The 14,912-nt window shown below is 40.4% G+C and overlaps 1 protein-coding gene across 4 annotated transcripts in view; it reads right to left on the bottom strand.

Annotated features, from left to right (window-relative positions):
• The window catches only part of GNAL (G protein subunit alpha L), a 140,489-nt gene that overhangs the window by 77,649 nt on the left and 47,928 nt on the right, over positions 1-14,912 (bottom strand). The window contains exon 1 of one of the 4 annotated variants that reach the window (XM_083450163.1): positions 200-697. The exons of 2 other annotated variants lie outside the window; for them this stretch is intronic. In XM_083450163.1, coding sequence (XP_083306289.1) covers positions 200-338 — 139 coding nt within the window. In that variant the 5' untranslated portion in view covers positions 339-697. Of the gene's footprint in view, positions 1-26; positions 127-199; positions 698-14,912 lie in introns of those variants that run through there. One more of the 4 variants, XM_083450165.1, reaches the window with a different exon arrangement.

The raw sequence follows: 14,912 nt of genomic DNA, 5'->3' as shown, positions 1-14,912 counted from the left end.
AACATTCAACTCTTCTCTATACATACCTAGGGCAATTTGTGCATTTCACGCACACAGAATTTATAAAGCAGGTCTGCATTCTTTCCATCTCATTTTCTCTTGCACATAAATAGTATAGTTTGCTTGCCTGCCATGGGAAGCTGAACTGCACCACTGCACCCTCATCGCCCTCCCCCACCAAAAAGCCGTTCTTCCTTACCCAGCAGAAGCAAACGGTGTGTGGCTTTATAAGCCAGTCGCTCTTTCTGCAACTGCTTCTCTATTTTTTTGTTGGCTTCTCGCTGTGCTTTCTCATCAATACGCTGATCCTCCGTTTTGCTGTTGCCCAAACACCCCATTGCTATCGCTTAGGGTGGATGTCAGACTGAACAGGATTATAAATAAATAGTGCAAAGAAATAAATTTTAACGGATGATATTTATATCCCTGTGATGTTATTTCTCCTCTTTTCTTCCCCACCAGTTGTTCAAATAAAATGGTTTCTGGTCGTTTCTGATCACAGTTGGTTTCTTTTTCCTCCCCCAAAGGGATGCAGAGAAGCTTCCGGGAGAGGTAAGTGTTTTTTAAAACAGAACAAAAATCTGTACAAAAAAAACCCCCCTAACACACAGTGAAAAAGAAAAGGGCTCCTCCTGGAAACCTAATGCTGGCTTTCTCTCAGCGCCACACGCACGCGCGCGCGCGCGCACACACACACACACACAGAGAGAGAGAGAGAGAGAGAGAGAGAGAGAGGCAGAGGCGCCCTCGCGCACACACACACTTACAATCCCTATATTTCTCTGTAAAGGTCTATTTTTGTCCTTGTAACTCAGCACTGCCCCTTTCTGTGAGACCAGGAAGTAGTCAAAGTACAAACGCTGCAGGAGTGGAGGGGGGAGGGGGAGAAGTGAGAGCTGGATTCTATGGAGCGTGCTAACTCTGGGGTTTTTTTATAATCCGAATCCTTAAACGGGGTATGAGGGAAGTGGGGGGTGTGTGTGTGTGTGTGTGTGTGTGTGTGACAGAGTCCAGCGGAGCTACTAATTTTAAAAATCTGCTCTACATCACAAAATCGCCACTTCAAAAAATCTGACATGTGAATTCCATTTTGATCCATTGTCCCCATGTGTTAATGCATATAGCACACGAACAAGTTGAGCCTAGGCTAAATTCACCACCCATTTTCCCTCCCTAATGTCTCTAGGTGGTCCTTGTAGAAACATGAATTCTTATATACAAGATTGCTGTATGCTTTCACTCTCCACCCCCACCCCCCCATTCCTATAGATAAAGGGTGTTGGAAACTGGCATATTCAGGAGGATGGGTTTCTATCAGATTTCAGAAATGTTGAACAAATGGCTAAGTGCTAAATATAAGTGTAGTACAGCAGATTTGCATACAGTCAATAAAAAGCACATTAATGGAAGGAGTTACTTTTCAGACCTGACCAGGGAATGAGTTAGTGTGAAAGTTGCAAGGCAGAACACAGGGATACAGTGAGGGGGGAAAGTGTTTGATCCTCTATTAAATTTGCCCGTTTGCCCTCTGACAAAGAAATGACCAGTCCATAATTTTAATGATCAGTTTATTGTAGTTGTGAGAGACAGAATAACAGGAAAACCCCCACAAACCCAGAAGACAAAAGTCAGAGGTTGATGTGCGTTATTATGAGTAAAATAAGTATTTGATCCCTTTGCAAAACATGACTTAGTACTTGGTTGCAAAACCCTTGTTGGCAATTACAGAGGTCAGACGTTTCTTGTAGGTGGCCACCAGGTTTGCACACCTCAGGAGATATTTTGTCCCACTCCTCTTTGCAGATCCTCTCCAAGTCAGTAAGATTTCGAGGCTGATGCGTAGCTACTCGAACCTTCAGCTCCCTCCACAGATTTTCAATGGGATTAAAGTCTGGGAGACTGGCTAGGCCACTCCAGGACCTTCATGTGCTTCTTCTTGAGCCACTCCTTTGTTGCCTTGGCCATGTGTTTTGGGTTATTGTCATGCTGGAATACCCACCCTTGACCCATTTTCAGTGTCCTGGCTGAGGGAAGGAGGTGCTCACCCAAGATTTGACAATTCATGGTCCTGTCCATCGTCCCTTCAATGCGGTGAAGGTGTCCTGTCCCCTTAGCAGAAAAACACCCCCAAAGCATAATATGTCCCTGTCCATGTTTGACGGTGGGGATGGTGTTCTTTGGGTCATAGGCAGCATTCCTCCTCCTCCAAACACGGTGAGTTGAGTTGATGCCAAAGAGCTTGATTTTGGTTTCACCTGACCACAACACTTTCACCCAGTTCTCCTCCGAGTCATTCAGATGTGCATTGGCAAACTGCAGATGGGCCTGTACATGTGCTGTCTTGAGCAAGGGGACCTTGCAGGCTCTGCAAAACCTCAGTCCTTCACAGCGTAGTGTGTTACCAACTGTTTTCATGGTGACTATGGTCCCAGCTGCCCTGAGATCATTGACAAATTCCCTCCATATAGTTCTGGGCTGCTTCATCACCATTCTCATGATGATTGCAACTCCATGAGATGAAATCTTGCATGGAGCCCCAGACCAAGGGAGGTTGACAGTTATTTTGTGTTTCTTCCATTTGCAAATTATTGCACCAACTGTTGTCACCTTCTCACCAAGCTGCTTGGCAATAGTCTTGTAGCCCAGTCCAGCCTTGTGCAGGTCTACAATCTTGTCCCTGACATCCTTGGACAGCTCTTTGGTCTTGGTCATGGTGGCTACTTTGGAATCTGCTGGATTGATTGCTTCTGTCGACAGGTGTCTTTTGTACAGGTACTGTAACGAGCTGGGATTACAGCAGGTGCCTCTAATCTCAGCTCGTTACATACAGTGAAGATACCAGGTAGCCTGACATCTGGCTGGATGATAGGGGATCAAATACTTATTTCACTCATTATAATGCACATCAATCTCTGACTTTTGTCTTCTTGGTTTCTGGGAGCTTTTCCTGTTGTTATTCTGTCTCTTACAGCAACAATAAACTGACCATTAAAATTATGGACTGGTCATTTCTTCGTCAGAGGGCAAACGGGCAAATTTAGCAGGGGATCAAATACTTTTCCCCCTCACTGTAGCTGACGGTGATTTCAATAACCAATGTTTCATGAATAAGATAGCTCATTCATAGTCTACAGACAACAAAACCAAATGCACTCTACAATCTGCCTCACTCAGATTATTTAACAGCATTTTCAACAAAAATGCAAAAAAGCTTTGTACTAACCACAAAAAGGAATTGGGCCAAAAAGGAAATATCATATTCCAATGGACCAGTGAGTCCAATTCCCTCTGCTGTCTCCTACATTGTTCTCATCCTGAAGATGGTGGGAGAGGTAAATGCATAGAATCATAAAATTGTAGAGTTGGAAGGAACCCCAAGGGTAATCACCCCTGCAATGCAGGAATCACAGCTAAAGCGTCCATGACAGATGGCCATCCAACCTTTGCTTAAAACTTCCAAGGAATGAGACCCCCACCTCCCAAGGGAGTTTGTTCCATTGTTTAACAGCTCTTACTATATCAGAAGGATGTTTAGTTGGAATCTCCTTTCTTGGAACGTGAATCCATTAGTTTGGGTCCTACCCTCCAGAGCAGGAGAAAACAAACTTGCTTCATCCTCCATGTGACAGCCCTTTAGATATTTGAAAATGGCTATCATACTTCCTCTCAGTCTCCTCTTTCCCAGGCTAAACATACCCAACTCCCTTAACCGCTCCTCATAAGGCTTTGTTTCCAGACCCCTTCATTATCTTTGTTGCCCTCCTCGGTACACTTTCCAGCCTGTCAATATTCTTCTTAAATTGTGGCACCCAGAACTGGACACAGTATTTCAGGTGTGGTCTGACCAAGGCAGAATAGTGTGGTACTATTACTTCCCTTGACCTGGTCACGGACTAGGGAAACTACATTCCCAACAACTCCAGTAGAAAAACAATACTGCCAACATTACCATGGTACCAAATCTTCATGTTGCAAACAGCTAGGAGAAGGAAAAGAGGCCCAGCGGACCTCATCTACCGTATTTTTCGCCCTATAGGACGCACTTTTCCTTTTACTTTATGTGTGAAGTTGTGTTCCCCCCTCCCATAATGCGCATTGATTCTCGCTTACACTGTACCACATTTGTCTTTCTGTTGTCCTTTATCCCAGCTTCAACAGATATTTTGGATTTCTCCAGTTTGCTTGCGTTTTACCATCACAAATAATCTGGAATAATCCATAAACTTGGTTATCATATTGCTCTCCACTGACTATTTATGAATATATGAATATAAGAAAGTAGCACTGGCCTAACACAGATCCTTACAGGACTTCACTGTTAACTTATGTTGTCTGCTCATAATTCCTATTTTCTTTCTAATAGTTCCCCATTCTTCAATACTTCCTCATTCAGCTACTGATCTCTTAAAAGACATTGTTTTATCCCATGACCACTTCATTTACTCAGGTGCTTTTGGGAAGTCCCCATATTGGATGACTCCTATCTGCATGCTTGTTCATACACCCACCAGTTCCAAAGAGTGAGGCAGAACTTTGCTTTCTAGAAGCAATGTCATTCCTTCATTTTAAAGTCTTATTCTTCAATATGATTAAAAATCTAAGCATATTAATGCTTTCCACTAATTTATGCAGACAGGCATTAGGAAACATGCCTATATTTTCCATAAAATCCATGCACCCTTTTTAAAAAAACAAACAGTGTTGCACTACCTTTCAATTCTCAGATAAACTGATTTTAGTGAATATCAACCATTTCACACTTAAGTTCTTCAAGAACTCTTAGGTGTATGTTATCCTCACTCAGCCACGCTCTTACTTATTGGCTGGCTGGTCCTATTTTTCCTATGCTATTAATCAGTCTCATCTGTTGATACCGTCCCGTGGTGCTTCTTTGAATCTAGACCCTAGTGTCTGGCTAATTTTATTTCTATTCCATTCATCTATTTTCTTTTCTGGCACTCTACTGAACTGTTGTTTGACTGTCAATTAGGTGATTATTCTTCATGACTTATTTCATGCTGTTTTTCCTGTTTTCTTCCAACAGAGACTTGGTTCTCAACTAATTCTGTTACTCCTGCATCTCTTGGCGATCACACACTTTTCACTTCATGTGATGGGTCCAGATGGAGATATGGAAATTGCTCCTATTGTGCCTTTTCTGTTTTCGCATCTTAATTTCTTATGTATTCTTCCTTTTTATTTTGGGTATTTGGGTATTTTGGGCTGGGCTGTCACCAATATGCTGATGACACTCAGCTCTATCTGCTGATGGATGGCCACACCGACTCGGCCCCGAACACACTGACCAGATGTTTGGAAGCTGTAGCTGGATGGTTTCGTGGGAGCCGATTGAAACTAAATCCTTCGAAGACAGAGGTCCTATGGCTAGGTCGGGATGGCATGGGGATGAGGGACCAACTCCCTTCTCTTGCGGGGGCCCAATTAGTGCCATTGCCTTCCGTTAAGAGTTTGGGTGTAATCCTTGATGCCTCCCTTTCCATGGAGGTGCAAGTTACAGCAACAGCCAAGGCGTCATTTTTCAACCTTCGCCGCATCAAGCAGTTGGTCCCTTACCTTTCCCGCCCCGACCTGGCCACAGTGATCCATACGACGGTCATCTCCAGGCTTGACTACTGTAATTCGCTCTACGCAGGGCTGCCCTTGAAGCTGTCCCAGAAACTCCAGCGGGTACAGAATGCTGCAGCGAGGCTCCTCACAGGGTCTCTGCCATGGGAGCATATTCACCCAGTGCTTTTCAAGCTGCACTGGCTCCCGGTGGAGTACAGGGTCAGATTTAAGGTGCTGCTTTTGACCTTTAAAGCCCTTCGCGGCCTAGGACCCTCGTACCTACGGGACCGCCTTTCCTGGTATGCCCCACGGAGAGTCTCAAGGTCCATAAATAACAACACCCTAGTGGTCCCAGGCCCTAAGGAAGTTAGATTGGCTTCAACCAGAGCCAGGGCCTTTTCAGCTCTGGCTCCGGTCTGGTGGAACGCTCTGCCTCATGAGACCAGGGCCCTGCAGGATCTGATTTCTTTCCGCAGGGCCTGTAAGACAGAGTTGTTCCGCCTGGCCTTTGGCTTGGATTCAGTTTGATTCCCTCCCTCCCTCTCTTTCTTTTTTCTTTTCCTTCTCCTCCTACAATGAGGCTACATTTTAATATTTTAATGTTCCATTATTTTAATGCTGTATTTTACTTTTGTTTTTAAGTTGTAATCATTCATCTTGTTTTTATTATTGCTTGTAAGCCGCTCTGAGCCCGGCTTTGGCTGGGGAGGGCGGGGTATAAATAAAAAATTATTATTATTATTATTATTATTATTATTATTATTATTATTATTATGTTTCATTCTGCTATTCTTCTTACTGTGATTTATTGTCTTCTTAGTCTCTTGGCTAACTTCTTATCTGACTTTGAACTTCAGTTTTCCATCTCACTGAGTTATCCTCCTCCTGTTCTTATTCTGGATGATTTCATGTCCATATTGATCAATTTGCCAACTTGGAGGCCCAGTCTTTTTTCAGCCTCGTTGATGTGTTTGGTTTCTTTAATACTACTTGTACTTACTCTGCATGTAATGGATTTGATAACTTTTTCTTTTTTCACTGTTGTTCTCCTTTCCCACTGTCCAAAACACGTCCTTTCTTTATGCTTCTCTGGGATTCTACATTGTCTGACCCTCTTACTAAAATAGTCACGCTCTTTATCCAGATTCTTTTTCTCTTTAATTACCTTCTATTTTTTCCTGTTCTCTTTTCATCTTCCCTCAGTGAGACAGTTTCACTATTTAACACTGCTGTTTCAATTGATTCCCTCACTTCTGTTGTCCTATTCTTTCTCTTTCCTTGTTTACGTCTTCACTGTGCTACCTTTCTACTTGAGCGGCTGAATGCTTATGTCATAATAAATCTGTTAGTTTTCAAGGTGCCACAAAGACTCTTTGTTGTTCTGGGGCAATGAACAAATATGGCATTCTCTGGATGCTACAGGTCCCGGTCATATTTTGTTTTTTTCCGCTATAAATTCATGTTCAATGCCCTTTATTGTTGTTCTTCCTAAACAATCTACAGTCATACCTCATGTTACGTTTGCTTCATGATACATTTTTTCAGGTTGCATCCTGCGGCAACCCAGAAGTACTGAAAAGGGTTACTTCCAGGTTTTGCCACTCGTACATGCGAAGATGCACAAAATGACATTACGCGCATGTGCAGAAGCGGCGAATCACAACCCACGCAGACGCGCGGCTGCGGGTTGTGTTCTATTCATGTTGCAAGCGGGCCTCTGGAACAGATCCCGCTTGCAACCAGAGGTTCCACTGTATACCTTTTTTAAATTTGCAAACGCCTCTGGAAAAGACAAATGAACTGACGTAATTCATCCTCTATAAATTATTTTATCCTGATCAAAAACAGTATTCATTTAGTCATCTGACTAAACATTAGGAAGAACTTTCTTACAGTAGGAGCTGTTTGGCAGTGGACTATTGAGGAGAGTGGCGGACTCTCCTTTATTGGAGGTTCTTATGCAGAGGTTGGATGGCCACCTGTCAGGGATTCTTAAGTTGTGATACCTTCATTGTAGGGGTTGGGCTAGATGACCTTTGGAGTCCCTTCCAACACTTACAATTCTACTTCTACTTAAAGGATTTTACTCTTTTTTTTAGCTGAAAATAATCCCAGAGAAACTTAGTAAGATCAACAGAGATAACAACAAATAAGACAGTTCCAATACTGCAGCTCTAGAATGTGCTGAAACTCTAGTAATCCTTATCACTCTTCTTTATCTTTGATGTCTTCCTTAGTTAGGCCTGTTCCAATGTTTTAACCTCCTTTCCCCTCTGCTAAAGACTTTGCCTCCTTCTTCAGTATCTCTTTACCTCTATCTTCTCCCTTCCCCCATTTCCTGCTCTCTCTTCTTCAATATCTCTCAGCCCTTAGTCTGTTCTCCATTTCATCACCCCATCTAACACTTCCATGTTCCTTGATTTCCTCTTGTCCCGACTCAAACTTTTAGGAGGTATTTTAAAAATTCCTGTTTACACAATTGTTTGATTGCTGAAGGATATTGATCCTGACAACCCTGAAATTACCTGTAAAAATATGTAATTTTTAAGACTTTTGGACTGTTTCTTAAGACTTCTAAAAGATTGTTTTTAGACATTTTGATGTATTGTTTTATTGTTGCTGTGTTTGCCATCCTGGGAACCTTTCTGAGGAGGGGTGTGATATACATTTCATAATAATTAAAATATCTGGAGAGCCATTTGTTTTCCATCAATCTCTAGCTCCCATCAATCTCTAGCTCCTTTCCATCTCTATGATCTCAGTCTTCTTATCTGCACTTAGATTCCTCTGGCTCTTTGTTGCTTGTTATATCTTCCTCTCTTGCACACTTTGTAGTTTTTAGATTGATCTTTATTTATGGACCTTTTCACCAGTTGATATTCAATTAATTGATTCTTACTTCTTCCTGTTGAAAAACACCTTAAGGTTTTAATCCTATGCACACTTTCCTAACAATAAATCCACTGATACAGTGGAACTGCCTCCTAAGTAAATATGCATTGGTTTGCACTGCAAGACTCATTTTAGCTAGCCAGTTTCTCACTTTACTCTAGTGTACACAATGTTCTCTCCCTGCCAGCACTCCAATCCCCAATTTCCTCCCTCTTTTTCTGTATCTCCAGCCAGAGGTCTGCCTGAAACTCCACCTTTGTTACCTCCCCTTCAGGGGTTCAGACAGACCAGTGGCAGTACAGAGAAAAACCTCTATAGAAAAGGATGTAGAATAATATTAGGGAAAGTCAACGTGATTTTTTCTTTTAATTTTTATTACATTGAACTTTGTGTAGGGTCCACTTGTTTCCTGAGGCCCAGCTCTTATCAACAAATTCATCAAACATGTTTCCAGTATCAGTCACATGTGTTAATAACTTCCAGTCCTAAGATCTGTGTACCAAAATCATTAGATACAACGTATGCTGCTATTTCTGTCTGCAACAAACACTCCTCAGTTTCTCTTACATCAATACTTCTACCTACCATTATTTGACAAAGCCATTAGCAATTACCACTGTTGCTATTTCCGTGGTCCCATCCCACTCTCTTCTGCCATTTTGACTCTCCCTCTCTCATTCTCCCCCTCTCACATTAAGTGCCCAGAAGCAAACTGCCCTTATTATAAGCTAATTGTGGTGATGCAATGCTTCGTAACCAAACTTCGTACTGATGGAATCTAATAAGGGTATTTACTACACAGTAATATGTATTCTGAAAGAAAACACACTGATAAATGCAGACATGCATCTTCATACTTGGCCGCAATAGTTTGTACTTTGTTATCTATATTAGAATGCATAAAAAGTGGCTCCCTTACAGTTCATTTCAAAGCACCATCAATTTCACACTAATCTACTACTACCATATTCTCTGACATGTTACTGTCAGTTTGATAATAATCTTCAAGACATTCATAATCTATACATATCCTGTACATACTGTGTTGCCCCTTCTGAATCACCACAAGAGCAAGGGTGCCGCCCCCTTAAATTTGTATTACTGAATTTATTATCCGCTAGGATAAAGTTAGTGATGTATTATTGAGTGGTAACTGGCATTGTGTTTGTTCCGTTTGTTTTGATGTGCAGAATGTGAGTCTAGGGTGTTGTAAAGCTACTTAATATCACTCCATGTGAGAGACTGAACCATTACAAAGGCCCTAAGTGAGAACTGTGGGTGAGGGTGGTTCCCTGTTTCTTTGTCACTGTATTGCCCCAGATAAGAATCAGTACATCATAGTGCAATTTTTGCAAAAGAAAAAGAAAAAAGAAAAGTACTGGCATCTTAAAGACTAACACATTATGGCCTAAGTTGTCTTGGTATACAATTTGTTACATCAGAGGTAACATTACAGTTAACCTTGAAAATCTATGCAATAATGCATTTGCTAGCTATTAAAGTGCCACTAGACTACGGTTTTGTTTCTGTTGTAAGCCATGGCTAGTTGACCATATCTTTGACTGAAAGTAAACTGTAATAATGTACCCAAAAGTCTGTGGCAGATAAAGAATTTTAAATTAGATCTCTGGATCTGGTGGGCTTCTTCTTTTAAAAAAGAAGGTTCTTCCCTACTGGCTTTTAGAGAAATAAAATGTACAAGTAATAGTTTACCCAATCAAGTATGATGCAGTCTAAGGGGGTTCACTTGAGCAGGGCAATTCATGATTAAGAATTATGAGCCTCAGAAAAACAGCAGCATGAACATGCACTGAGTGAACCTGACTCAGCAATAGAGAGTCGTTTGTAAACCCAATGGAACAGTCTCCATTGTAGGCCTAATCTAACACTTTTTCAAGTCAAATCATTCTCATCTTAAGCACTAAAATTCTCATCTCTCTCTCTCTCTCTCTCTCTCTGTGTGTGTGTGTGTGTGTGTGTGTGTGTAATCTGCTTTGGGACCCAGTTAGTGAACAGCGGGGTAATTAAAAATAATTAAACTTGGTATGTGATGCTCAACTCATTGGGTGTGTTACCTTTTTAGTTTGTAAATCTGAAGTAAAAGCTTGATTGATGCAAGCAGCTTTGGGAGATAGCACTTGTCTGAAAAGCAGGGGTTGGGAAGCAAACTACATATGTACATATATAATCGCAATCATAAAAATCAACAAAGCACAACCAAGGCAGACAGTCACATCCACACATACCATGATGTTTTTGCCTGATTAAGCTATCATTTTATGAGTTATTTTGCATCCTGGGCCCCAAGAAGTGTGCAGCTGAAAAAATAAACTAACACACATCTCAGATACATGTTTGCTTTTCTAGCTGAGTATCAAATCATTCAGTTACACAAAGGACCAGAACACCAAAACACCATAACTGCAAAAGGTTTTAAAATGTAAATGATCTATACTTAAGTAAACAGCATACTGTTTATATGTTATATTAAACTGCAGCATTTCCTTACAACTTCTCTGTAATTATTCTATAAATCAGCTTGAAACCTAAAAAAATTAAACAATTAACTAAACTATTTCATTTTAGAAGAAATCAGTTGTGATTAATGTCACTATACAGAGAAATACAACACTTACTATAAAGAACAAGGAAGAAGGTATAGTCAACATCACAAATAACTTTTTTAACTTCTTAAAAATCTAATGAGGATGCAGGCAGGAGTTATATACAGAAAAACGTTTTATTACACCAGGGAGGTAGGAAAGGGTTAAGTTTTTCTCAAGTCTAAACAATGTTGGGTATAAGTCAAGACACTGGAGGAAAGACAAGAGCATGCCAAAATCAGCCAAAAATTTACAAGAGAAATTCTCTGCTCCATGTGTGCAACCAGCCAATAGTAAGGCGAGCTGGTGATGATGTAAGGCTGTGATTTTCAAACTTTTTGAGTCCATGGCTCCCTTGACCAACTACATCATCACCAGGTCCCCTTACTATTGGTTAACTAGTTGGTTTTGATTTGGGACAGGGCCTTCTCAGCAGCAGTTCCCTATTTGTGGAATGCCTTTCCTGCTGTGGTTACTTGTCTCCTTATTAACATTCAGGAGCAATTTAAGAATATTTCTGTTTACCTAGATATTCAATAGCTGAAATAAACTATTCCTGGCAACCTTGACATTATTAGCTGTGTAGCTTTTTGCTATTTCTGCAAAAGCGCAGCATGTGGAAGATCAGGCTTCCTTGTGATCTTTGAGGAAATCATCTTTGGGTTGATCTCTGGGGGAAGGGAGAAATTATCGCTATGGTAGCTGGAGTGCCAGAAAGAGGAGAAAGGATTGCCATGGTATCTGTATTAAAGGACTTTGTAAATAGATTCTGTAATAGAGTTAACTTCAATAGACTTTTTGCATTATTGGAGAAAGAAGAGAAGTCCCTCAAACCAAAAGCAACCAAACAAAAGAAAGGAAAAAATGACTGTTAAAAATAGTCCAAAACACAAGGATGAATGTGCAAATGATGAGGCTCCAGTAAAAAAAAAATCTGAATTTCCTATTCTGTCCCCCCTATGAGTAGACACCAATGAACAGGAAGCCATTCAAGATCTCTTATCATTGAAATGCCCCTGGCTCCCTACAGCCAAAGGTCACCTTCCATGTCAGATAAAGGAGGAAATGCTGGCTAAGGAACAACCCTCCTCCAAGTAGCATTGTGTAACTATCTTCTACAGACCCTGAAACAGGCAAATGTGCACTCCATTACTGCAGAAGACATTGAGAGTGTAGACTTTCTTTTTTATGATTACAAAAATGCCAGAGCAATTGTAATACGTAGTAACCAGCAGGTGGCAGATATTATTTTGAGGGCCAGACCCTCCCTTAATAAAATCAGAATTGAAGCAATGCGATATTTCAAACAAACAAACAAACAAACAAACAAACAAACAAACAAACCCACCCCCTAACAGGATGAAGAGTGCCGACAGGGCAGTTGGTTGACCTTGATAGCGATGTGGAGAACCTAAGCCAGCAAGGTCTAGCTGGAAACAGTATGGTGCACCTACTGGCTGACAGTAGACCAGACACCATCAGTCTTCTTGCATTGTCCATGGAGGATGGAACAACCGCTTTATCTAGGAGGCCCTCCAAGGAAGTGGATGTGGCATCGAGGTTCCTGGCTGACAGGCCCATCCCTGCCACAGAATTGATGCAGGAAATAATTAGCAGCCTCAAAGAAGTAGCTTCTGGCACATCATGGGAAAGTCTATCTTCCACAAAAACATCTATAATTATAGACAAATTAAGTGAAATTCAGAAGGGTCTGCTGGTTATAGACTCCTAAGTTGATCCAAATTCCATTGATGGATACAATCACGGTGTTGAATAAGAGGAAGCCATAGAAGCATCTTTCGATGCCCTACCAAGGACGGGTCAAATTTTAATAATTTAATTTATATTTGTTTTATAGTTCTATTTTGTAGGCTATCTTGGAAATCTAGATTTAAAAAATTATGTTAAAAAAAGTAAATAGATTCAAAAAGACGGGACTATAAGATTTTCAATTATCAATGCCGATTTATTTCTGTTTTATGAGCTGCACATTTTATTGCATAGAAAAAGAGAATAAAATAAGGCAACTTCACCCTTGCTTAGTCTGAGTTAGCACCAGCAAGTTACTTGGAAGTCCAAATCCCTCACTTTTTCAATATATCCCCTGCAAGTGCCACTGAAATAAATGGAACATATGTTATGATAGTGCTGCAATCCTACAGATGTTTAAGTCTTAACTGACTTAATGCATGTAAAGTACATGGGATTGTAGCCTTTGATTAATACTGACAGCAAAAGAAAACACATGTATAGTTTTAAATATGGAATTTTAGAAATGTGTGCATGTTGGATTCAGATACACCACTGATGTTGTTCAGAATATGAATATGCCTTCCAGCTTCTACAACTTTAAAAAATCTCTTCCGGGACTGGATGGCCCCTGCAAGATAAGAAAAAGATACTTCCTTGTTTGAACCCGGGAAAAATGATGGTGGTGGGGTATTTGCACAGCAGGAGGAATTTTACAATGAATTGAGTTGGCGAGTCTAATAATTTCACTTCTTGTTCTCCAACCTTTGAGAAATTGTGTTGTCTCTACTCTTCACAATTTTATTAGAGGTTAACAGAGAATAAAGTTATACTTTCCCTGCAATCCTCTCCCCTTCCCAATTTCCACCAGGCCTCTTGTTTACTCCTATCTCCTGCTTGTCTATATTTAAGTTATTTTGGGCTTTTTCTCTTTTCTTAATCTCTTAGTGCTTGTCCTACTGCTCATCCTTTATTATTCTATATTGTTTTCAAATGCTAATAGCACAGTTAGAACTCTCTTTTTAGTTTTCTTAAGCATTCATGGAGTTGTTAATATGTTTTGCTTGTGAAAGGAATGAGAACTGATCAGTATTGCAAAAACAAGCAATGTAACAGGAACCTGTAATTATTATTTTTTAAGTTATTTATAGTTTCACAATATGAACATGTGTGGGGGTTTTTATTCCCTTTCAGAGAAAAACAGAGTAGTGAGACAAAATGTTACACTGGTACACTTGCTATAGCTCTGGATTGACAAAACACTAGGTGGTACTAAGAGAAAATAGACCACTGCAAATTTTTGCTGCAGTAGATTAAAGAGTTCTGAAGCACTTTTTAAAAGACTAAGACATTTATTAAGCTTTAAATGTTAGCTTAAGCCTACTTTACAAGATGCATGTAGTGGCCTGGAAACATGGTATATCTACTACAGTAGAGATGAAGCAGTTTTACACAGAGTCAGAAATATAATACATGAGCCTACGAGAGTGTGATACACCTTCAATGTACTAAAGCCTAACAACACAAATTGAATACATGATCTGAGTTGAATACATGATCCATTCAAAGTTGTGCCTCAATTACTTGGAGCTGGGAATTGTAGCTTTGTGAGGGATAAACTACAGCTCCCAAGATTCTTTGGGGAAAGGCACGTCTTTTAAAGTGCTATAAAATGTGCTTTTAAATGGGGTGTGGGTGTGACCTCATTCGGAACTGACTATCCAAATGTAATTTCTAGCTCTTCTAATAAGCATTTTATTTTAGATAATAGAATTTTGTGGTGTGCTTGTTTCAGTGACAAAGAGATGTTTACAAACGGCAAAACTTCCAACATGGAAAATTCTGGGTATGAAATATCATGTTCCTTGTATATGATTCTTGGAGTCCCTTCCAAGTCTAGAATTCTGTGGTTACTTATGATTAACACGTGCCAATTACGACTTGCGAACGTACAGTGAGAAGCCCCAATTTGCAGTGGGTTTCCTTAGTACAGAGATGCTTCACAAAGACAAGTGTTCATTAATCAGGTGATCAGTGAGGGATGTGAAGCACGAGCAATTTTCTATATAAATACATTACTCATGTAAAACCAGAGAGCCA

The sequence above is a fragment of the Podarcis tiliguerta genome (assembly GCF_965153285.1).
Source record: "Podarcis tiliguerta genome assembly, chromosome: 7".
Lineage (NCBI taxonomy): Eukaryota > Metazoa > Chordata > Lepidosauria > Squamata > Lacertidae > Podarcis > Podarcis tiliguerta.
The sequence above is the reverse complement of the archived record's forward strand: the minus strand, read 5'-3'. Positions and strand labels throughout refer to the sequence as shown.